General features: G+C 45.7%; 1 protein-coding gene across 1 annotated transcript in view; it reads left to right on the forward strand.

Annotated features, from left to right (window-relative positions):
- Positions 1-25,185, forward strand: part of LOC137525410 (NFATC2-interacting protein-like) — a 45,373-nt gene that overhangs the window by 12,306 nt on the left and 7,882 nt on the right. The window contains exons 4-7 of the mRNA XM_068246487.1: positions 879-993; positions 1,611-1,697; positions 10,944-11,106; positions 19,951-20,095. Of these exons, the coding sequence (XP_068102588.1) occupies positions 879-993; positions 1,611-1,697; positions 10,944-11,106; positions 19,951-20,095 (510 nt within the window). The remainder of the gene's footprint in view (positions 1-878; positions 994-1,610; positions 1,698-10,943; positions 11,107-19,950; positions 20,096-25,185) is intronic.

The following is a 25,185-nucleotide window of genomic DNA, read 5'->3' on the forward strand; positions in this document are numbered from 1 at the left end:
GAAAATCTTAATTTAAAACACTTATTATCATTTTTTTTTTTTTTATTTATATAGCGCCAACATCTTCCCTAGTGCTGTACATATTACAAACAAAGGGGAACAAATAAACATAAGAACTACAAGTCACCGTACAGTCATGACATTGAATAGTAGAAATACAATACATACAGTTGGTTGATACAGTGTAGTTGGTACATGTGCATATGTTAAAATTACAGCAGTATGAGAAACACTAGGAGGAGGTCCCTGCCCTTGCAAGCTTACACTCTAGAGAAGTACTAATAAGTACATTTCTTCCAGAGTAAAATGAGCCATCAATTACTTTTCTCCTATGTCGCTGTCACTTACAGTAGGTAGTAGAAATCTGACATTACTGGCATATTTTGGGCTAGTTCATCTCTTCATGGGGGATTCTCAGCATAGCCTTTGTTCTTTATAAAGACATTCCCTGAAAATGATGTATACAATAATGCTGGTCAGCCTCCCTGCCCGCTGCACACTATTTTGGCAGTTGGACGGAGCAACTGCCATTCACTAAGTGCTTTTAAAAATAAAGAAAACCCTGGGAACCCCCTATGAGAAGATGGGCTAGTCCAAAATCTGTCAGTAATGTCAGATTTCTACTACTTACTGTAAGTGACAGGAACATAGGAGAAAAGTCACTTATGGCTCATTTTACTCTGGCAGAAATGTACTTGTATGAGTTTTAAATTTTAGGATTTTTGTGACCCTTCCTCTTTCTCTAGCGCGGCAGTTACTACATTAATGTCATAGCGGCCGCGCTAGTGACGTATCGCGGACGCAAGTGATGGTTTTGATTTCTTGCTGGATTATATTGTAATGCAGTCTATCCTCCACCCTTGTATGTTGCGTTGAAGACCTGGAGAGCGACTCCATTGTACCTCTGCCTGTCAAGCCGTCAGAGTGTCCGGTGTACGATCTGTCAGAGTCTGAGGATGCTGACCAAGAACCGTCTGAAGTCTCCCAACAAAGGTGATTGAGATGTCTAGTCTACTGGGGAGGGGGCTATACTGGGGATGGGGCTTATACGAGAGACACTTTTTTTCCCCTGGTTTCTGAGGTAAAAGTGGGTACCTTGGCTTATACATGGGTCGGCTTATATGCAAGTATAGGAGTATATAATGTATGTTGTAGGACGGATGGTAGTTGATGAGGGGGCGGCCACTCTAAACAGTGGCTGGATGGTGTACTGGTGAAGTGCTCTGGCACAGGAGACCAGGGTTTGAATCTCCGCTCTTCCTGTTCAGTAAGCCAGAATCTATTCAGTAAGGAGACCTTGGGCAAGACTTCCTACTGCTTAGAGCGTTCCCTAGTGGCTGGAGCTTTGAGAAAAGCACAATATAAATGTTTTGTCTAAATAGTGGTCTTCTGTAGAAAGAATGCTTTTGGGCGTAAACAGGAAGGACAAACCCCTACATATATTACCAATCACAACGGGAGATGCACATATGAAGCTGTTGAAGGGGGCGGGTCTGGGGGTCTGGATTTTGCCCATTTAGTTATTGGACACCTGGGCACAGGATCTTTAGACAGCCTTGTTTGAGGCTCCTCCTTCTGTTTTGCATATCATTTTGTTGTTACTTTTGCAGGTTGCGAAACTCTTCTCCCTCTCCGCCTCCAACGCCGAACACGCCAGTCCGTAAAACTCGGAGGGGTGGCCTCAATAAAAAAATAAGGTATGGCATAAACTGTATCAGCGCTTATTGCAGCCTACAAAGTGGGGCAGCCGCCGCTAAAGCAAGTGATTCCAGCTTTGCACAACGGTAGAGTCATTCTGTAATTTTCGGAAGAGCCGTTAGGAACGCCATGTAAGGGCTGCTTCACACTTGTGCGCTTTATAGAGCTTTGCTGATCCCTGGCTGCTAATGTATCCCTATGGGATCAGTCTCACTGCAGCGTTTACGATTTGTAGAAATCGCAAACATGCTGCATGCAGCGCTCTGCGGGCGATTGTGTGATTCTCATTCTGTTGAACGGAAATAAAAATGCAAATTGCAGTTCGCGGTTGCGTTCAGATTGTAAACCGGCCCAAATGCCTTTGGATTGATTAAAGTGGATCCAAGAAGCTTTTACTCATTGCATACTTGGGTTCCTTTCATGTAGTATATAGGGCATTCCACAAGCCAAATACAATTATTATTTTTTTTTTTTTAATACTCTAATTCCCTATAAACGAAACAAGCCTCTCCCACAGCTCCTTTTGTGCCTTGGCACTCTTAGTGCCATGTAGCAAGGGCTTATGGGAGCTTAGTCTGGGCAGGAGAAAGATGTTACTAGCCAGAGATTTCAAGGGAACCTATACTGAGGATCTGGATTTTTCCTTTTTAAAATACCAGTTGCCTGACTCTCCTGCTGATCCTGTGTCTCTAATACTTTCAGCCACAGCCCCTAAACAAGCATGCAGATCAGGTGCTCTGACTGAAGTCAGACTGGATTGTTTGTTTCAGGTGTGTGGTTCAGCCACTACTGCAGCCAGAGAAATCAGCAGGATAGACCAGCAACTGGTATTGTTTAAAAGGAAACATCCATATCTCTCGGTTTACGTTCCCTTTCAGAGGGGGGAGTAAATTTGTCACAGGCTGACCTGAGGGTTGGAGATGCTAACAGCTTGCCTGTGTAATATGACAAGCAAAATATGGCTGCCCTCATTGTACCACAGGATGAAATAATCAAACTGTTGATGCTGTTTGCAGCTAGATTTGCTGTGCCAGCTATCAAAATTTTAGATAAGATATATAGGCAAGTTACTTGCTATAGATAGATTTTCATCTCGGATCTGCATTAAAGGACCACTATTGTGAAAAAATGTAAAATTTAAAATGCATGTAAACACTTTTAAATAAGTACATTTCTTCCAGAGTAAAATGAGCCATAAATAACTTTTCTCCCATGTTGCTGTCACTTACAGTAGGTAGTAGAAATCTGAGAGAACTGACAGGTTTTGGACTAGTCTAGCCCTTCATGGGGAATTCTCAGCGTAACCTTTATTCTTTATAAAGACTATCTGAAAAGGGTTTATACAAAGATGCTTTACACTTTTTTGGGCAGTTGACGTAGGAAGTGCTTTTAAAAAAAAAAACCTGAGCATCCCCCATGAGATGGACTAGTCAAAACCTGTCGGTTCTGTCAGATTTCTACTAACTATAAGTGACAGCAACATAGGAGAAAAGTAATTTATGGCTCATTTTACTCTGGAAGAAATGCACTCATTTGAATGTGTTTGCATGCATTTTAAATGTTACGCTTTTCGAGAGAGTGGTTCATTAATAGGGATAAGGGGACAAATCTAGCCTTCAGAATTTCTGTGTATGCAGCTCTGGGATAGCCAGAGAAACCTTGTCTGGTTAAATGATCTGGGAAGTTTGTTTTTTGTTTATTTTCTTGCACACTTGAACTAAAATATGGAGGCTGCCATATTTATTTTTAAACAATAGAAGTTGCCTGGCAGTCCTGCTGATCTTTCTGGCATCAGAAGAGACTAAATCTCATGCTTGTTTAGGGGCTATGGCTAAAAGTATTAAAGGCAGGATCAGCAGCACAGCCAGGCAACTGGTATTGCTTACAAGGAAATATATATGGCAGCCTCCATATCCCTCTCACATCAGTTGTCCTTTAACCACTTGCCGACCGCACACTCATACCGTGAGGCGGCAAAGTGGTAGCTGAAGGACCAGCGACGCACATCTGCGTCGCCAGGTGCCTCCCTAATTAATCAGGAAAGGCCGCTCGCGCGAGCGGCCGTTTCCTGTTAGATCACGGAGCGGGTCTCTGTGAATAGCCTGCGAGCTGCTGATCACGGCTCGCAGACTAAATGTTAACGCAGGAGACGTTTGTCTCGTTTACATTGAACGCCGCTGCTGCTACCGAAGCGCTGTAAGGCAGATCGGCGATCCCCGGCCAATCAGCGGCCGGGGATCGCCGCCATGTGACAGAGGACAGCCTGTCACAGGCTGCACAGGATGGATAGCGTCCTGTGCAGCCCCGATCACCAGGGAGGAGAGGGAGGGGGGAATTTTGCCGCGGAGGGGGGCTTTGAGGTGCCCCCCCCCCCACAACACCCAGCCAGCAGGAGCGATCAGACCCCCCCCCCCCCCCCCCCCCTTGCACATCATCCCCATAGGGGGGGATCGCTCTGCCTGCAACCTGATCTGTGCTGGGGGCTGCAGAGCCAATCCAGCACAGATCATAAAAAACCACGCTGGTCCTTAAGGGGGTGTAAAGGCTGAGTCCTCAAGTGGTTAAAGTGGGATGAAACTAATCCTGTTTTTCAGAGAAATGGGATATAAAAAATTATTCCTGCTGGTTTCCATCTTAACTCTTTCTCTGATGCCAATAGTAGTAAAAATGTTTCTGTACCGTGTTAGCCAAAAAAATATATGTAGGTAGAAAAAAACGAAGTCTTGTAAAAATAATACCTTTTTAATGGCTAACTGATAAAGTTAAAAAATGCAAGCTTTCTGGGATCTAATCCCCTTCTCCAGGCATATTTCCAGATGTTAGCTGTAGTAACAGGAACAGCCTTATCTGTCTGACAGTGCGTACACACGCACTACTGTCTGCTGATAGTCCGCCCAGCGGGAGGGTCTGACGGACCCGATGTTGGCTTCCGTAGTGCATGTAGCCACCTTAACCGCCCTAGCTCGTCCAGAGACACCGGAGGTCACCGCTCAGGCCCCGCTGGGCCGATTTGAATTTTTTTTTTAAAACACGCAGCAAGCACTTTGCTTGCTACGTGTTGTGTCCGATCGCCGCCGCAGATCTGCCGCTACCCGCCACGATGCAGGGCCCCCCAGGCGAGACCCCGTGCGCTGCCTGGCCAATCAGTGCCAGGCAGCGCTGAGGGGTAGATCGGGTCCCCTGTGACGTCGATGACGTAATGTGCGTCTTCATGGCGACGGGGGAGGCCCTCCTGGAAATCCCGTTCAGAACAGGATTTCCGGATGGATGATTGCGCCGGCGGGGATCGGAGGGGTGGGAGGGACGCCGCAGGGAGGGGGGAATCATGTAGCTAGCGCTAGGCTAGCTACATGATATATTTAAAAAAAAAAAATTTGCAAAAAACTTTCCCGCGGCCGCAGGGCCACGGGAATCGGAACGCCAGGCAGGTTAAAGGAAAACCTGAACTGAAAATTGTCAAAATAAACATGCACAAGTCATGCTTACCTCCCTTGTACACTACTTATCGATCTTTCTCCTCTCCTGTGTCCTATTCATCCACTGATCAATGAAATTCTGTCCTCCATTTTGAAAATGGCCATTATTCCATAACAGCTTTCTGGTCAGCACACGGTTAAACTGTAACATCGCCCACTTGAGCCATAGGGAAACAAGGACACATCAGTTCTCCTCTCAGCTGTAACTGACAGCAACTGATATATTTCAGTTCTGACAAAATATTGTCAGAACTAGAAGGGATCATTGTCAGAAGAAAATGGTGAGCTTCTGAGAGGAACTGATGGCAAGGTAAGTATGCAATGTTCATTTAAAGTTACCACATGTGTTTAAATAATTTTACTCAGTACAGGTTCCCTTTAAAGAATAAGTACTTTTAGATCTTGCTTGCTGTGTCCTGGTTCAGAGAAGTGTTGGGCCACTGGTGTGTCCATTTTACCCTCAATCATTTTAAAGAGGTGATTGTTCACTTTTGTGCAGTTTTTGTCCTGTTTCAACTTTCTCCTATATAGATTCCTTTTGATGGGCATTTCATGCAGCGTATCAGGTATACAACTTTGGATGACTCGCAGGAAAATTGGTTTGGTATTTGATATTTCTGTGAGTTTGGTATTTGGCTTGTGCACAAGATATAAGGACAAGTCTCACACCTTGTGTTATTGCAGCGTAACGTGCCTGGAGTTTCTGGTGTAGATAGTGCCCTTCTGATAATCTTTTGTCTCTAACTGGGAGGTTGTCTGAAAGCAAGCATTGGTAAATCAGGAAAAACTTCACAACGACAAACGCCTGAAGGATCGGTTGTAGGACTTTCGATATCTTCCTCGGTGTCTTTTAATTTTGGGTTGAAGGAGACCACTATTGGGACTGGTTTCAGTCTTTTTGGGGTCTGTTAACAGTTCCTCTCTAGATTTTAAAGTTGCTCTGTGTATTTGATCAACAATCTGAGGGTGATATCCCTTATCTAGTAATATATTATGTTGTGACATAAGTTGTCTGTCTCTGGCCTCTGAATTGGAACATATTCAGTTATACCTCAGAGCCTGGATGTCAACAATAGATTTTTTTGGGGCGTTCCAGGTGGAAACTATTCCACTTGAGGTCGTCGTCAGTTGGTTTACGATGTATGAATGTTGGTAAAATTCTGTCTTGCATATAAATTGTGGTATCCAGGAACCAGACATGGGAGGATGAAAAGCTGAGTTAATCAAATTCCACAAAAACTTCTCAGAGCACCACAAGAATATAAAGTTAACGCTCAGCTTTTCATCCTCCCATGTCTGTTTCCTGGATACTACAATTTCTCTAAAAGATGGATTATTACAAACTTCCATATACTGTAAACCAACTGACCGGCATATTTACCTCAAGTGGAATAGTTTCCACCCGTAATACACCCAACAAAAATCTATTGTTTACAGCCATGTTCTGAGGTATAACCGAATATGTTCAAATTCAGAGGACAGAGACCGACAACTTGTGTTGCTACGTAATCTATTCATAGATCAGGGATATCATCCACAAATCATTGATGATCAAATACAGAGCAACTTTAAAATCAAGAGAGGAACTGTTGAAATACAAACCCAAGACTGAAACCAGAGTCCCAATAGTGGTCACCAACAACCCAAGATTAAAGACCCTGAGGAAGATATCGAAAGCCCTGCAACCGATACTTCATAAAGACAAACGCCTGAAGGCATTTTTTTCCTGATTTACCACTGCTTGCTTTCAGGCAAACCTCCCAATTTTTAAGACAAGATTATCAGAAGTGCATTATCTACACCAGAAACTCCAGGAACATTACACCGCAATAACATAAGGTGTGAGACCTGCCCTTATATCTTGTGCACAAGCCTCAAACTCGCAGAAATATCATGAAATACCAGACCAATTTTCCTGTGAGTCATCCAATGTTATATACATGATACTCTACATGAAATGCCCCTTAACCTCTTGAGCGTTGTGGACAAGCTGAGCTCGTCCAGACGCAGGAGGTCGCCGCTCAGGCCCTGCTGGGCCGATTTTTGCGAAATACAAAGGAGCACACGCAGCCGGCACTTTGCCAGCCGCGTGTGCTACCTGATCGCCGTCGCAGCCAGCGGCGAAAGAGGGTCCCCCCCCAGCCGCCCGAGCCCAGCGCAGCCGGACCAAACAGTTCCGGCCAGCGCTAAGGGCTGGATCGGAGGCGGCTGATGTCAGGACGTCGGCTGACGTCCATGACGTCACTCCGCTCGTCGCCATGGCGACGAGGAAAGCAAAACAACAAAAGCCGCTCATCGCGGCCCTTCTTGTTACTTCTGATCGCCGGAGGCGATCAGAAGTATGGATTAGGAGCACCCTCTAGTGGGCTTTCATGCAGCCAACTTTCAGTTGGCTGCATGAAATAGTTTTTTTTTTTTTTATTAATCTTAATAGAACGCCAGGCAGGTTAAAGGAGTCATCAGGGCAAATATAGTAAAATGAGTGGTACTTACCAGGGGCTTCCTCCAGCTCCAAGCTCCCAGGACCTCCCTCGCCGCAGCTCTGCCCGCAGCCGTTCCCCGGAGCTCCGACCCGGGCCCTGGCGATGCCGTCAGAGCGACCCGGAGGTCGCTCTGTACTGCGCCTGCACGATTGGCGCTGTCAATCACCGCCACGTGGGCCGGAGCGGACTGCGCAGTCCGCTCAGGCCCAAGTGGTGGTGATTGACAGCGCTGATGGCACAGTACAGAGCGACCTCCGGGTCGCTCTGACGTCATCGCCGGGGACCGGGTCGGAGCTCGGGGGAACGGCTGCGGGCAGAGCTGCAGCGAGGGAGGTCCTGGGAGCTTGGAGCTGGAGGAAGCCCCCGGTAAGTACCACTCATTTTACTATATTTGCCCTGATGACTCCTTTAAGCGGAATCTATATAGGAGAAACAGGACAAAAACTGCACACAAAAATAAACCATCACCTTTTTTAAAATCAATGAGGGTAAAGTGGACGCACCAGTGGCCCAACACTTCTGTGAACCAGGACACAGCATGCAAGATCTAAAAGTACTTGTTCTTAAAGTGAACCTCCAGACTAAAAATCTACTCAGCAGAACTGAAAAGGCTTGGTGTTTCACAGCATCAGAACTTTGTTTTTCTTATCGAAGTCTCATTTTTAGCTAAGTTTCGACCCATCAAAGAAAACTGCCCAGGCTTTTTACCTCTGCTGTGCAAAGTATGATGGGATTTCCTGTTGTTCACATTGCCTAGCAACTGGGAGGTGTGATCAGGACACAGGACAGTTGGAACTCTCATGCTCCCTGCCACCTCCATTCAACCAAAAAGATGGCTGCCCTCATGAAATCACAAACCTTCACCTGTTCTTTTAAAACAGGGTGGGTAAGAGATTATATCGTATATACCCGGCTATAAGTCGAGAAATTTAAGTCTGATCTACTTTTGTAAAGTAGGGGGGCGACTTATACTCGCATCACACCTAAATTTCTCACTTGTTGCTGAGTATCAAGTGTCCCCTCTGCCTTACATATGCTGCTTTCTGCCCCTCTAGTGCTGCCAGCCAGGTTGTGTCCCTCTACTCTACTTAGATGCCTGGTCATGATGATGCAGCTCCCCCCCCCCCCCCCCCCTGCAAGCTGCAGGATGGACTGGCCACCGCTCTGATAGCACGTGATTCTGTGGTAGCCAGCGGGGGTAGGAGCAGCTGGAAATCCTCCGTTGTAGCTAGTGCCTTGTCAGAGCTGCTGATAGTGACAGCTTCACTGCACAGCGCTGGGGAGAGCAGTGTTCTCTATTCAGGCAGCCAGCACTGAAGCAGTCTGCTTCACAACAAGGTCTCTCCTTTACAACACTCCGATATGGCTGGTCTGCTTAGCTAATGACATATGAGGAAGTGGAGGAGGGGATCAGAGCTGCAAGAGAGCTGAAGCCAGCGTGCTTCAGTGAGTTGTGAAAGATATCAGCGGTGACTGGGAGTGAGCTGAATCCAGACTGGGTAATTCACTAACATGTTACTTTGAAGCACAGGACTGGGCTTATCTTTCCTATCAGCTGATCCACGTGGATCAGCCTCGGAAGAAGCACCGCCGTGCGAAACGGCCGTTAATCTACCGTTTTTGCCCTGCACCCACCACCGCCACCTTTGATATGGTAGGACATCCTCCTCTTGCAACTGTTTGAATGCACAAGATGTTTGCACATGACGATTTTTCTACAGATGATGTTTTGTACCTACCTTTTTGAATGTCATAATTTTTGCAACAACGGTGATTTAAGTCACAATTTGAAACACCATTAACCAGCTGGGCGGTATGGACGAGCTCAGCTCGTCCAGTACCGCCGGAGCCTGCCGCTCAGGCCCTGCTGGACCGATTTGCCCCAAATAAAGTGCAGCACACGCAGCCGGCACTTTGCCAGCCGCGTGTGCTGCCCGATCGCCGCCGCGAGCAGCGGCGAAAGAGGGTCCCCCCAGCCGCCTGAGCCCTGCGCAGCCGGAACAAAAAGTTCCGGCCAGCGCTAAGGGCTGGATCGGAGGCGTCTGACGTCAGGACGTCGGCTGACGTCCATGACGTCACTCCGCTCGTCGCTATGGCGACGGTGTAAGCAAAACAAGGAAGGCCGCTCATTGCGGCCTTCCTTGTTTATTCTGGGCGCCGGAGGCGATCGGAAGAACGCCTCCGGAGCGCCCTCTAGTGGGCTTTCATGCAGCCAACTTTCAGTTGGCTGCATGAAATAGTTTTTTTTTAATTTAAAAAAAACCCTCCCGCAGCCTCCCTGGCGATCTTATCAGAACGCCAGGGTGGTTAAAACAGCAATCACTGCAGTGCCTGATTCAATTGCTTTTCTTTTCTGATGCTGATCCTATGTGTATGTTTTGCCAATCAGTCATGAGCACGCAGTAACTGTTATATTATCAAGGTGGCTTTTAGAACATCTGTCCATCCTCATTCCCAGTGACACGGCGACAGGCCTTGTAGTGCCGGCAACCTTTCACTCCTTGATCTGACACAGTACAATTGTACAGTAGCAAGGCACAATCAGGCACTGAATCTTGTAATGCAAGTTACACTGCAGTCTCTTCTAGGCTATGAGCGTTAGCTTAGTACAGCAGAAGTCAAACTTATTAAATAACTATTTAATATTCCAGAAAAAAGTGGAACAATGCAGAAAACAATATATACAAAAACAAAGTAAAAATTACAAAATAAAGGTTACAAAAATACACAAGACAATTTGCATACAAAAATGGGATAAACGTTACCAGCATATCGATCTGAGCGTTGTTTGCGGGAGAATGCAGCTTCTGGTCAGGAACCAGGTTAGTCCTAGCGTTTTGCTATCTCCAAAGAACTACAAGTTGTGACTATCCTAGGCCACTCATATAGTCCGCAGTGTGGCCCGGGGGTATTTAATGTTCCGTCCCAAAACTAATGCAATCTCTCAGATTGTCATATCCTTTCTGTGATATGCGACCTTCAAAGCTTTCCTGTTTTTACACATAGACTTCAAAACACTTCACACACTTCCAGTAGGCTGTCATATGTAAACTTCAAACGTTCCTGTGTCGCCTTCCAACTGTCTAGTCTGGATTGTATTTTGGACTTGTTTACATGTACACAAAGTTTAAAGCAATGCAACCCCCCTGCAGAATGTGGAAGCTGCATGCATACTCATGTCTATCTCATGTCACATGTCACCTCGGGTGACCTTTTAATCTCCTGTAGTGCACTCCATAGCTGCATGTTCTACCTGCTGTTCAGCGTTCATCCTTTGTGTTGGCAGGAACATGGAGGCCTGCCTGCAGGACCTGGGCACTGTGCTCTCGCCAGTACGGAACCCCGTTTCTGACGACAATGACGTGATTTTGGTGGGGAGCAGCCCGGTGCCGGAAATGGCCATAAAAGTGCGACGACGGGGAAAGATCTTCCGGATAAACCTCCGTGTGGTAAGAACTGCATTCTGGATCCCCATCCTTCTGTCCAAATACCGGGCTGTCTGATTCATGAGGCCCTGATGTACATTGAGCATATGGTGATAAGCTGTACTGTATAGTCAACTAAATGAATGTATTAAAAATGTTGTTGCATAGGTACACCCAGGTGAAGTACTGTGGTGTTAGGAATACGTCCCCACTGTCTCCCCTTTTAAACTATTGCTATTGGTCATTGAAGCCAACTATTGAATTAATGAACAGAGCCAAGCTCAGGACGCTTTAACACTTAAAAAAAATGGCACCAATACACTGAACTAAGTTTGTAGGCTTCAGTCTCCACATGGTGATCATTAGCTGGCTGCAGGACCTCTGCAAACTAAGCTGGCTGCAGGACCTCTGCAAACTAACCAGGAAGTGGAGGAGATGCAATCGCTGGGACCAGGTAATGTATAATGATGCTAGATGGCCATAATGACATATTGTTACGTATGTTTAACATTTTAAATGTTCTACAACAGTAATGGTGAACCTTTTAGAGGCTGATTGCCAAAACTGCAACCCGAAATCGGCTTGTTTTTTTTTATATCCCCTATTGGCAACACGGCAATTTATACGGAATGCTGAGGTTTTAGTACAGCAAAAACACTCCTACATTAAAGGCCACTCTACATTTAAAATGCAACAATAACCCGCATGTATGAAATGCAGAAATTGCCACCATATATAAAAATACCAGCAATTACCCCACATATACTGTATGTAGCAATTGCTTCACATATGCATAGAGGTAATTAACCCCACAAATGAAATGCAGCAATTACTCCACATTTAAAATGCATCAATTGCCTCACATGAAATGTGGCAATTACCCCACCATGGCAGCCAGTTCCTCCCCCATATGAATGCCACCCTGTCTAAACCTCTTCAGAATCTCAAGAAGTAGGTGGGTAAAGCTGGATGAGAGGATGGGTAAGAAGGGTATAATGGTAATTTTAAAAAAACAAACAAAACAACTCTGCAATCTAGTGGTGGTGACGACCAACAGCGTGTGCCCACAGAGAATACCCGGAGTGCCACCTCTGACACGCATGCCATAGGTTCGCCACCGCTGTCCTAGAACCTTAAGTAACGTCAGTTACAACATGACTTAACCATGCTCCATAATTTTGGGGAGCTATTTTTAAATGTAGGCAGTCTTGTCTCTTGTAGGCGCTCCCCCCCCAATAAAAATAAATGCAGAGTACTTGTGGTGGAATACACTGAACTTTCTGGACAGAGCCCCCTCCCATGTCCTTCAACCTCCATCCCTGAAGCATCTCTGTCCTGTGACCTGGCGGCTTGTACATACTCATACATACATATAGGCAACAATGATGGTTAGAGCCTGAACCTCCTTATTCTTTAACCACCCTGGCGTTCTATTAAAATCGCTAGGGTGGCGGCGCAGCAGGTTTATTTATTTATTTTTTTTAAATCATTTAGCTAGCCTAGCACTAGCTACATGATAGCCGCTGTGCAGCGGCATCCCCCCACCCCTTCCGATCGTCTCTGGCGATCAGAGCAATCAGGAAATCCCGTTCAGAACGGGATTTCCTGTTTGGCTTCCCCCATTGCCATGGCGATAATCGAGATGACGTCGTCCACATCATGGTGTTGGAGGGAGTCCCGATCCACCCCATAGCGCAGCCTGGCGGTGATTGGCCAGACTGCGCAAGGTGTCGCTGGGGGTGGTGGGGGAGGGGCCTGTAAAGCGGCGGCGAGCGGTACAAAGTGCTAGCTGCGTGTTTTAAATTTTAAAAAAATGGTGCAAATCAGCCCACCAGGGCCTGAGCAATCCACCGCGGCGGTCATGGACGAGCTGAGCTCGTCCATACCGCTAAGGTGGTTAAAGTGGACCTGAATTCTTGCACAGGACAGAAGGAAGGCAGAGAAAAATGCATCCAGTATGTAGAGTTTAGCCTGTCTAATGCCCCCTCATCCGACTGATCACAACTGTAATGTGATCCCTCAGCTGACTCACACGGCAGAAAAGCTAATTTGTAAATGCAGGATGTTAACCCTATGTCTGCTTCCATAAAATCTGCAGTTTCCCCACAGGCAAATCGCACGGAGAAACTCTGCCATAGGGGACAATGCAGCAGCCGTCCGAATTGCTTGCCACAGCGATTTGAACGACATTGCAGCATTTTCCGCGCGAGTAGCAGCGAATCCCATAGCTGTGCTCTGGGACTTAGCTGCATACTGGCACAACAGGAAGTGCTGCGGCACGTCTCATAGGACACACGGTGGCTAGTGGAAACGGATCCTAAAGGTTTTATGCTGTTGCTTATCTTTTAGAACTGAGATGAAGTTCAGGTCCACTTTAAAGCCAAAAGGTCCCTTTCTCAAGGCGATTTACGCACGGCAATATTCCTGGCAGATTGATCAATTACAGAGAAACACACACTGAGGGCTCCTTCACACTAGAGGCGTTTTCTCAATTTTTAAACACTGGCGATTTTTCAAAATCGCCCTGAAAGCGCTTACACCAGGATTCTCTGAGACCGTTCACATCTGAGAGGTTCATTTCCGATACGCTCATAAAAGCGTTGCATGGGCCATTTTAGAGACTTTTGACTCAATGGAAGGTACCGGAAAACGCAAACACTCACAAAATCGCTGTGTGCAGCAATTGCGTGAGCGTTTAAGAACAAATACATTTATTTTTTTTTCTAGATCAGAGTTCACTTCCTAACGTCTGAAAAAATGCAATTACTCTGCAAAACTGCTTAGAAAAGTGGTTGACAGACAAAACGGCACACAGGTAATCGCCGGGAATCGGAAATAAAAAATGCGGACGGAACGCAATGTGAACAAGGCCTGAGTGGCCATTGTTCAATCCCCTTTTTCCTTTAACCTCCAGGACAGGTCCACCACGAGAACGACAGGCTCCTCCCAGGAACAGGAAACGTCCAGATAGAGCACTCTATAAAACTTTGTCCAACCCCTTGATCCTCAGTTGACGTTTCCTGTTCCAGGAACAAGGAGTGCTCTGGTCGCTCGCCGGTCCGTCAGACCAGGAGAGTTTGGGACTTGGTTGGCGGCTATGGGTGGACCTGCCTGGAGAGGTTTTGCGGTCCGGAGGGGGAAGAGAGAGTGGAGTTACCTTCCCCATGGCTGTCCTGGCTGCCCGAGTTGCGGCGGATCCGGAGGACACGTGCGGCGTCCATGATTCCCCTTTGGCGGAGGCTAGTGGCGCGCCGGAAGTGACAGGAGGATCATGCGGGCCTCCGGAGGGAAGGCAGCTGATTGCCCTCAGTTGCGGAGTACGTATGACGTACTTCCGCCCTTACGTGATGTCACTTCCGGTCGCGTGGGTGAAGAGACGCCGGAAGCCCGCATGGTTTGCCAGTTTGTGTTCGGAACGGAGCGGGATGGACGCTAAGCAGGAACCAGGAAAGGTAAGCTTGGCGGAGGCTTGGTGACCTTTACGGTATGAGCTATACGCCTAGGCCGCGTCTGTATGGAGGTCTGATATAAGTTTACAGACTTACAGTTTGCATTTAATAGCCTGCTTAGCGTCTGATCTGAGGTTTGTTATAGTAACCTGTATCTATAGGCCGCGTCTGTACGGAGGTCTGGGATAAGATCAGAGGCTTATAGTGTGCATTTAATAGCCTGTTTTACGTCTGATCTGAGGTCTGTTATACTTAAATTGTTGCGGACATACATATATGGAGGTTTTTTATTCCACTTTGGCCAGAGGGCTATATATATATGAATATTATAGCTTGGGCAATTGTTTGATACTATGGGGGAGTAGAGTTATATAGATATATATATATGTAGCGGATGCATTTATATGTATAAATGGCTCTTCATTCCTGCTCTCCTCGGTCAGGGTTACTGTCACTCTTCATTTTTCACCGGGTGATATTCCTTTAAATCAAAATCAGAGGAATGACATTGTGTTTTTGTGTTGTTATTTTAGGGCCCGGAGCCTACTGAGCCAACAAAGCCAAGGAGGCGGTGCCCGCTCTGTGATGCAAAAATGGCCCATAACTACAATAAGCAGTTTTGTCAACCTTGTTTAATGAAACTTATACAGGAGCAATCAGGGGGGTTGAAGGAAGAGTTAATGACAGCCGTAAAGAAGGAAATGGCAGACACCATTAAATCTCTAAAGGAGTTGTTTGCTTCCGCTATTCCCCCAGCAGCAGAGTCAGTAAACCCGGGTACAAGTACAGATATACCGGCCACAGAAACACCTAATACAGAATCTCAGCCTGTAAAACATAAAAGTAAAAGTACAAAGAGAAATATAGTATCTTCCTCTGAAGAGGAAGACATGGAGGGGGAGGAGGAAGATAATGATGATGAGTCAGACTCCTCCGCTAAAAGTTGGGACAGCCAATCTGAGGTTAAGAAAATCTCTAGATTTAGATTTCCAGCTGATGAGACAGAGCAGCTGATAATGGCGATTAACAAAACCTTAAACATTGAATCCAAAAAATCGGAGGAAATATCTATGCATGATAAGTTATATCAAGGAATGGAACCAAAAGAATCGTTAACCTTCCCTATACACAGATCCACAAAGAATACCATATTAAGCCAGTGGAAATACCCTGATAGGAAATTGTTCATGTCAAAGGGTTTTATGAAAAGATTTCCATTTACAGAGGAAGATGTCAAAACTTGGGATAGATCTCCCAGGTTAGATGCGGCATTTTCTCAGGTTAATAAAGACAACGAATTGGCCTTTGAAGATCTAGGCTATCTAAAAGATCCGCAGGATAAAAAGGTAGAATTCGCTCTTAAGAAAGCCTGGACAGCAGCAGGAGCAAATTTTAGACCTGCTGCTGCCACAACTTGTGTAGCAAGAGTTCTATCCCTATGGGTTAAGAAAGTAGAGGAGAAAGTTGAAAAGGGAGCCTCTAAGGAGGAGATTTTGGAATCATTAGAAGTGGTCTCTAAGGCCACTGATTATATAACTGATGCAGCAGCTGAGAATATCAGAGTAAATGCCAGAACCTCGGCATTAATTAACACAGCAAGGAGGAATCTGTGGATAAAGAATTGGGAAGGTAGTCAGGCCTCAAAAGCCAGAGTTTGCAATATCTCCTTCAATGGAGAATTACTATTTGGAGAGCAGTTAGACCAAATATTAGAAAGAACTTCTGATAGAAAGAAGGGATTCCCAAAAAAGAAAAAGTTTATACAGAATAAAAGATTCTTTAGGCGAAATAGACAAGACAACAAGGATAAGCCTCAGCAGAGGAGAAGACCTTGGGCCATTAACAGAGAGGGGACGAAAAGGAGTTTTCTTTTTCGGAAACAGGAGGGACAAGAAAAGAAATGACGCCAGAGAAAAAGTTGGGGGGCGTCTGTCGGGATTCTATTCCCAATGGACAAAAATTTCCAAAAGCGATTTTCATCCTCAATCTCATAAGTCAGGGGTACAAGATTCAGTTTCAATCCTTCCCTCCAAAGAGATTTATTTCCACGTCCCTTCCAAAAGAAAAGGAGAAAAAGCTAGCGTTAAAAAGCATAGTAAAATCAATGTTAGACGAAAACGTGGTCATTCCGGTTCCCGAAAATCAAATCTCGAACATTCAGGGATTTTATTCAACGGTATTTTTAGTAAGAAAGCCGACGGGGAAATTCAGACTGATTCTAAACCTAAAGGCCCTGAACCCCTTCGTATCTTATCAGAGATTCAGGATGGAATCAATTTACTCTGTGCGAACCTTGTTAACCCAAAATTGTATAATGACAAATATAGATCTGAGGGACGCTTATTGGCACATTCCAATAAGGGAATCATCTCAAAAGTTCCTCAGATTTGCAATAAAAGAAAAAAGAATGATTCAGCATTTTCAATTCAGAGTTCTACCTTTCGGGATATCATCGGCACCGAGGATATTCTCAAAGGTAATGGCGGAGGTGACAAAGTTTTTCCACATGGAAGGGATTCTTGTAATCCCGTACCTAGACGATCTCCTGGTAGTGGCAGAATCATATCAGAAATCAAAAGAAAATACAGAAAGGGTGTTAGAACAATTACAAACCCTCGGATGGATAGTAAACTGGGACAAATCAGTCCTTCAACCAACATCAAAGATCCAGTTTCTGGGAGTCATTATAGATTCAGAGACAGAGAGAATGTATTTGCCAGTCGAAAAGATAGCAGCTATACAGAAAGCACTAGAACAGAGTGTACAGACACTGATGGGTCATCATGTTCAGGTCAGGTCAGACAACACCACAGCGGTAGCATATCTGAATCGGCAAGGGGGTACAAAGTCAACGAAGCTGATGGAACTGGCCATGAACATATTAACAATAGCGGAAAAGAATTTTCTATCATTATCAGCAATACATCTGAAGGGATCATTAAACACGATAGCAGATTTTCTGAGCAGACAAAAAATGTCAAATACAGAGATGGAAATATCAGACAAGATGTTCAGAAGATTGACCACACAGTGGGGTCGACCACGAGTAGATATGTTCGCAACCAAGCAAAACACAAAATGCAGAAGATTCTACTCCCTGAATCCAAGCGAAGGAGCCGAAGCGGTAGATGCGCTAAGTCAGAACTGGATATTCGACAAGGGGTACGCATTTCCACCAATACAGCTAGTGCCACGAGTATTACACAAGTTATCAAGGACCAAGACAGTAGTAATTATGGTAGTCCCGGATTGGCCAGCAAGAAGTTGGTATCCACTACTACTAAAGATGAGGCTGGAGGGTCCAATAAGGATTCCGGACAAGGAAGTACTAGCTCAGGGATCAAGAAGAACTGGAAGCTCTATTCCAAATCTAAGCCTGTCAGCCTGGCTTCTGAGAGGTCCCCTTTAAGGAAAAAAGGAGTATCAGAAAGGGTTATTAGTACTCTATTGGATTGTAGGAAGAAAGTTACAAGGAAAATTTACCTCAAATATTGGAAAACCTTTAATATGTGGCAGGAAGAGTCAGGGTTCAAGGGTGATTTAGTGCCAACCATTTTAGAGTTTCTACAGGACGGGGTAGAAAAGAATATTTCGTTAAGTACTTTAAAGGTACAGGTAGCAGCAATATCTACCTTTATGGATGAGAGGTTAGCAAGGGACCCCCTTATCATCCAATTTTTTAAGTCAGTGGAGAGAAAGAAACCTATGTTAAAGAAAAAAGTTCCCAGTTGGGATTTATCCTTAGTTTTAAAGGTATTAAAGAAAGAACCCTTTGAGCCCATAGCAGATATTTCCTTCAGACTATTGACAATGAAGACAGTATTTCTTATAGCTATTACATCGGCTAGACGGGTAAGCGAATTAGAAGCCCTATGTTGTGATGAACCGTTTTGTATAATACTTAGAGATGAAGTGATACTGAAGACATGTGATGAATTTCTCCCGAAAGTTACTACAAAATTTCACAGATCCCAGGACATTGTGCTACCATCATTTAAAGAGGAACAAACATTGGATGTAAGAAGATGCCTTATGTGTTATTTAGAGAGGGTAGCAGAATTTAGAAACTCTAGAGCTTTGCTAATTAACACGTCAGGAGCTACAAGAGGTAGTAAAATGTCAAAGAGATCTATAGCTAGATGGATAAAATTATGTATAGAGGAAGCCTATAGGATTACAGGGAATACGGTAGTAGATACAATCAGAGCCCATTCAGCTAGGGCAGCTGCCACCTCATGGGCTTACAGAGCGGGTGCTACGCCAGAAGAGATCTGCAGGGCAGCCACGTGGTCAAGTTTAAGCACCTTCTCTAGACACTACAGAATAGATCTGATGTCTGCAAAACAGCAATCATTTGGAAAGAAAGTTCTGCAGGCAGTCAGCCCACCCTAAATTGGTAAGATTCTTGCTCATCTTCTCGTGGTGGACCTGTCCTGGAGGTTAAAGGAAAAACCAATGTTAGTTACCTGGTAACATCCTTTTTAGTAACCTCCAGGACAGGTCCGTAACCCACCCGATATCAATTATATGTATATATGATGATGTGATAGTATATGTATATGCAGTATGAATATTAAAACCCCTTTTTTGTTTAGGAACAGTACTTGAAATTGACTGAGGATCAAGGGGTTGGACAAAGTTTTATAGAGTGCTCTATCTGGACGTTTCCTGTTCCTGGGAGGAGCCTGTCATTCTCGTGGTGGACCTGTCCTGGAGGTTACTAAAAAGGATGTTACCAGGTAACTAACATTGGTTTTTCACCCAGGAGATTTTTCCAGCTTTTAAAATAATTTTTCTGCTCTCTGCAATTGAAAAAAGTACCAAAAAGTAGGCAAAAGTCCTGTCAAAAAATTCTGAGCGTTTCCTTGCTTGCTGGGGGCTTAAAGGGGTTTTATTGATCAGGTTTGAAAAAAATCACCCAGGAGAAAAGGGGATTTGAATAGGGGACAGAGAACCTCGTGCACAGACCTACACAAACAGCTGCACACACCCGCTCAATATGTCGGTATTGGCTGAGCAGCAGAATGTAAGCCACGCCCCTAGTAAATCTACAACAACCAACCAGAACAGGAAATTGGGGATGATCAAGGTAGATGCAAATATCAGTTGATGCAAATTTCCATGCAAATATATGCAGTTTTAAAAAGGACCAATCAATTTAAACCCAGGTTTAAATTGATGAGTCCATTTTAAAACTAGATTTGCATGGAAATTTGCATCAACTAAAATATTTGCATCTCATTTATCATCCCTACGGTAAATCCTAGTTAAATTGTATTAATTTTTTTGTAAATCCACCACACCATTACTTTGTAGCAACACCCGGGCCGTTTATCATTGTGATGCCCATAGTTTTATCAAACGTCTGCCTTCAGATAAAAGCAAAGACAAACCACCTCTTCTTCTCTTGCTCTCTCAGGCTGACCCGTTGCAGCAGTTGGTGGAATCGGTTGCATCGCGGCTGGAAGTCGACCCATCACAGATCTTATTATTACGAGGAGATGAGGAGCTCAGTACCACGGAGACCCCCAAATCCCTAAACCTCACCGTGGCTGACATAATAGGTAAGCTGAGAGGCTGCAGAGGCGTGGCTAGGTAAGCTGAGAGGCTGCAGAGGCGTGGCTAGGTAAGCTGAGAGGCTGCAGAGGCGTGGCTAGGTAAGCTGAGAGGCTGCAGAGACGTGGCTAGGTAAGCTGAGAGGCTGCAGAGACGTGGCTAGGTAAGCTGAGAGGCTGCAGAGACGTGGCTAGGTAAGCTGAGAGGCTGCAGAGACGTGGCTAGGTAAGCTGAGAGGCTGCAGAGACGTGGCTAGGTAAGCTGAGAGGCTGCAGAGACGTGGCTAGGTAAGCTGAGAGGCTGCAGAGACGTGGCTAGGTAAGCTGAGAGGCTGCAGAGACGTGGCTAGGTAAGCTGAGAGGCTGCAGAGACGTGGCTAGGTAAGCTGAGAGGCTGCAGAGACGTGGCTAGGTAAGCTGAGAGGCTGCAGAGACGTGGCTAGGTAAGCTGAGAGGCTGCAGAGACGTGGCTAGGTAAGCTGAGAGGCTGCAGAGACGTGGCTAGGTAAGCTGAGAGGCTGCAGAGACGTGGCTAGGTAAGCTGAGAGGCTGCAGAGAGGCGTGGCTAGGTAAGCTGAGAGGGGCCAGAGGCGTGGCTAGGTAAGCTGAGAGGCTGCAGAGGCGTGGCTAGGTAAGCTGAGAGGCTGCAGAGGCGTGGCTAGGTAAGCTGAGAGGCTGCAGAGAGGCGTGGCTAGGTAAGCTGAGAGGCTGCAGAGGCGTGGCTAGGTAAGCTGAGAGGCTGCAGAGGCGTGGCTAGGTAAGCTGAGAGGCTGCAGAGGCGTGGCTAGGTAAGCTGAGAGGCTGCAGAGGCGTGGCTAGGTACGCTGAGGGGCCAGAGAGGCGTGGCTAGGTACGCTGAGGGGCCAGAGAGGCGTGGCTAGGTACGCTGAGGGGCCAGAGAGGCGTGGCTAGGTACGCTGAGGGGCCAGAGAGGCGTGGCTAGGTACGCTGAGGGGCCAGAGAGGCGTGGCTAGGTACGCTGAGGGGCCAGAGAGGCGTGGCTAGGTACGCTGAGGGGCCAGAGAGGCGTGGCTAGGTACGCTGAGGGGCCAGAGAGGCGTGGCTAGGTACGCTGAGGGGCCAGAGGCGTGGCTAGGTACGCTGAGAGGCTGCAGAGGCGTGGCTAGGTAAGCGGAGAGGGAGCAGAGGCGTGGCTTTTTCTTTTCATATCCATAAAGCTGAATTAAAAAATGAATGAGGAATGTGAGAAAAGCATATTCCTTACCTGGGGCTGCTTCCATTCCTCTGTGGTCTGTCCGCTTCCTCGGTTTCCTTCCAGTCTGAGCCGCTGTTATCCAGCTGGGTCACTACTGTGTATGCGCTGTTCCTGGCCATGCGCCACCTCCATTGTGTTCTTGCAGATAGAAATAGTCCACGCAAGCACAGTTAATATTAACTGCACCTCCTCAGAATGCTCCCAGCTACAGGAGCGTGTGTGGTTGAGGGGGGGGGAGCAGTAGTTTGCAGCTGAGCCCAGTTGCAGATTTTGTGGCTGACAGCAGCATAGCAGATGGGACTGGGAGGACCCTGAAGGAGCTGACAGGCTACAGAAGGATGGAAAAACCCCAGGTAAGTCAAATCCTTTTTTTCCTTTTTTTTTTTATTTTTTTATTTTTTTTTTATTTACTTGTGCCTGTGTTTCCCCAAGCGCCGTGCTATAGCCCCCTGATATTGGCAACATTATCTCGGAGGTAAACACAAGGAGAGGGATTCCTTGTTCAAATTGCCCACCACGGGCATCCCTGCAGGGTTTCCAGAGCTGCCGTTGGGCAGCTCTCCCTGGCCACGCCCCCTGCCACTCCCCCACCACCCTGCACACTGAGAATGAATCTCTCATTCCACCGTCATGACCCAGAGGTCGTGAAAGTGGGCCACTGCAGCCCACAGTGGCAGTTTTGGAGCCTACCTGATCTGCTTACCACATAACCCTTTTTTTTTTTTTTTTTCAATAAAGGACCTATTTTTACATTGAACATTAAACCCTGACCTCTCACACTCCCCAATAGTTGCCTCCAACAAAAATATATATATATATAGTTACCTTAGGGACTGAACTTTTATTAATAGTTATGTCAAGAGGGTATATTACTATTACTTTATAAATTATGGGCTTGTAATTGGGAATGGACGCAAAACTAAAAAAATGCACCTTTATTTCTAAATAAAATATTGCCACCATACATTGTACTAGGATGTAATAACCAGGACGTGTAAGTGTATGGCGATCACTCAAACTGCTTGACCGATTTGAACGAAACTTGGTATACAGATGCCTTACTACCTGAGATGATATGTTCTGGGGGTCTGGTGTCCCCCCTGTGCACCTGGGTGGAGCTACAAACAGCAAATCAGATTTCACCCATTTATGTCAATGGAAAAAAAAGTAAAAGGCTGACATTCTCACAGTAATCAAGCCAGAGTCCCCACACTAAGCACAGTTGGTGACCGAGGTTACATCCAGGAAATGTGGGCGGAGCATAAAACAGCCAATCAAATTTCAGCCATTCATTTTCAATGGGAAAATGTAAACTGCAGCCATTCTTACACTTAATCGCAGGGGTCTCAAACTTGGTCACTGGGTGAATGAGATGAAGATTCAGAAAAGTGGGTGGAGCTTACAACAGCCAATCAAAATTCACCTATTGATTTTCAAGGGGAATATTGAAACTGATGCCATTCTTACTCTTTATGGCAGAGGCTTCAAACTTGCGACAGTCGGTCATTGGGTGACTGGGGTTCAAATTCATTAAAAGGGGCGGAGCCACAGAGTTCCTTGCTGGATAAACTGCTTTCATTCACACATTTTTGATGCCAGGAACCTGAAAGCTCACAAACTTGGTCATTGAGTGACTGTGTCAAGGTTATAAAAAGTGGGCGGAGCCAAAACCAAATTTCACTGGTCAAATAAAAAACTGCAGCCATTCTTAGTATAAGACGAAAGGGTCCTAATGAGAGTAAACCTCCCTAAGTCTGAGACTTGCAAAATGACAATTTATGACTTAAAGGGGAGGAGAGTTATTATCATAAAAGTACAAAATTATATTTTATTAAGCACCAAAATACAAAATTATTAATTAAAATGACCAGAACACACACTCTGGTAAGGCTGCCTCAGAGTTTGGGACCACTGATAGTGATTCCAATGACTACAGTAAGATCAATATGGGAACTAGCTAGTTGAAAAAAATACATATTGATGGGGATCCCCTAAAAAAAAAAAGGAAAGGATTTTAAACCTCAAATCATGAATGATATAACAGGTCATAATGGCAAACCCTGTCCAAGGGCATTTGACATAAAGGAAATCATTGCAGAGTGGGTAACCACTTGATTGTAAGTCCAAGTATCCAGGACCTCTATACAGATATAGCAGATGCAGTCCTCATACAGGATCCATGATATTGCATATAGTTATAATCCAGGTTAAATAGAAAAACCATCATGATGTGATCTCTGTGTGGTTTCAACAGATAAAGTCCGCCAGGATACAATCCTTATGCAGGTGCTGTCTCACTATTTGCTTGATTGGACACCACAGATTTAACCTCCCTAGCGTTCTGGACGAGCTAGGCTCGTCCAGAGACGCCGGAGGTCACCGCTCAGGCCCCGCTGGGCCGATTTGAATATTTTTTTTTTTTAAAACACGCAGCAAGCACTTTGCTTGCTGTGTGCCTTACCCGATCGCCGCCGCCAATCCGGCGCGATGCAGGGCCCCCCCCCCAGGCGAGACCCCGTGTGCCAGGCAGCGCTGAGGGGTGGATCGGGTCTCCCTGTGACGTCTATGACATCACGACGTGGGTCGCCATGGCGACGGGGGAAGCCTTCCAGGAAATCTCGCTCAGAACGGGATTTCAGGATGGGCCATTGCGCCGGCGGCGATCGGAGGGGTGGGAGGGATGCCGCAGGAAGGGGGGAATCATGTAGCTAGCGCTAGGCTAGCTACATGAAAAAGAAAAAAAAATATGCAAAAAACATGCGGCCGTAGGAATCAGAACGCCAGGCAGGTTAAGAGAATGGATTAAGTTTGCCAGCATTCAAACCTTGTTCAGATTCAATCATGGACTGGAAGAGGATATCAGTTCTTATAGATTGATAGCACAATTCACGTGGTGGGCACTTTAAAGGACATACAGGTATACAAGCAAAGCATATTTCTATACTGCAGGTTGGTATAGTTTAGCACATAGTCTGCCAGGATGATTCCTTAAGCAGCATCAACTCCAAGTAATATGCATAAGTGATAATTCAGCATATAGTCCACCAGAGTTATTCCTTAGGTAGCATCAACTCCAAATATGCATAGATAATGTAGCCAAAAAAAGCATCAAACAGGCCGGTACATGAATGCATGAAGCATGCATGTATTTCAGGTTCTATTCCAAATGCCATAAAGTGCACAGCCTCAGAGTTCAGATTCATCTTGCTTGCTCTAGTAAGAGACATAGGCTTCAATTCATCAAAGGGTGTTCGATAACAAAATCCCAGTCCTTAAAATACCGCATTCGGTATTTTACACTTCACTGTGCTGATTCATCAATATTTTCCCATGTGTGGTAGAGGTTTGTTAAGTTACCGAAGTAGGCTGTTAGATAACGGCAGAGTGGTGCAGAGCAGCTTGGAATGTCTCTGTGTTGTTACAAGCTGATAACAATAGAAGGCATCCAGACATCCCTTTACATGTAAACGTGTGTTATATTTACTGTTACTTATACTGCCTCTGCTGCTCTGAATCTGTCCATCAGTGTTTCTTAACATTTTACTTATTTGCCACAACGTAGATAAACTTCCTGGAGACATTACAAATGCCATGCTTGGTGATTTCACCACCAGCATCTTTGTATATTCAAACAGGGACTCAAAGGGTTAAACCACCGAAGGGTATCTGGGGATATCTTTTGTCCAGTTCTCTCTGCTCACTGCCTGGGGGGTCTGGAAGCTTGTGTGGAGAAGCCTGTGTGACCTATCAGCACCTATCAGTGGCACTTGCAGGAGAACAGGGGCTGTTTCTATTGGCTGCCTGCTCCTGTTAATCATGAAAACATTCACACAGAAGGCTTTCGAAGCCTGTAACGACAGGGGAGAGCTGGAGATAAACACCG

This window comes from Hyperolius riggenbachi, chromosome 7, assembly GCF_040937935.1.
Source record: "Hyperolius riggenbachi isolate aHypRig1 chromosome 7, aHypRig1.pri, whole genome shotgun sequence".
Lineage (NCBI taxonomy): Eukaryota > Metazoa > Chordata > Amphibia > Anura > Hyperoliidae > Hyperolius > Hyperolius riggenbachi.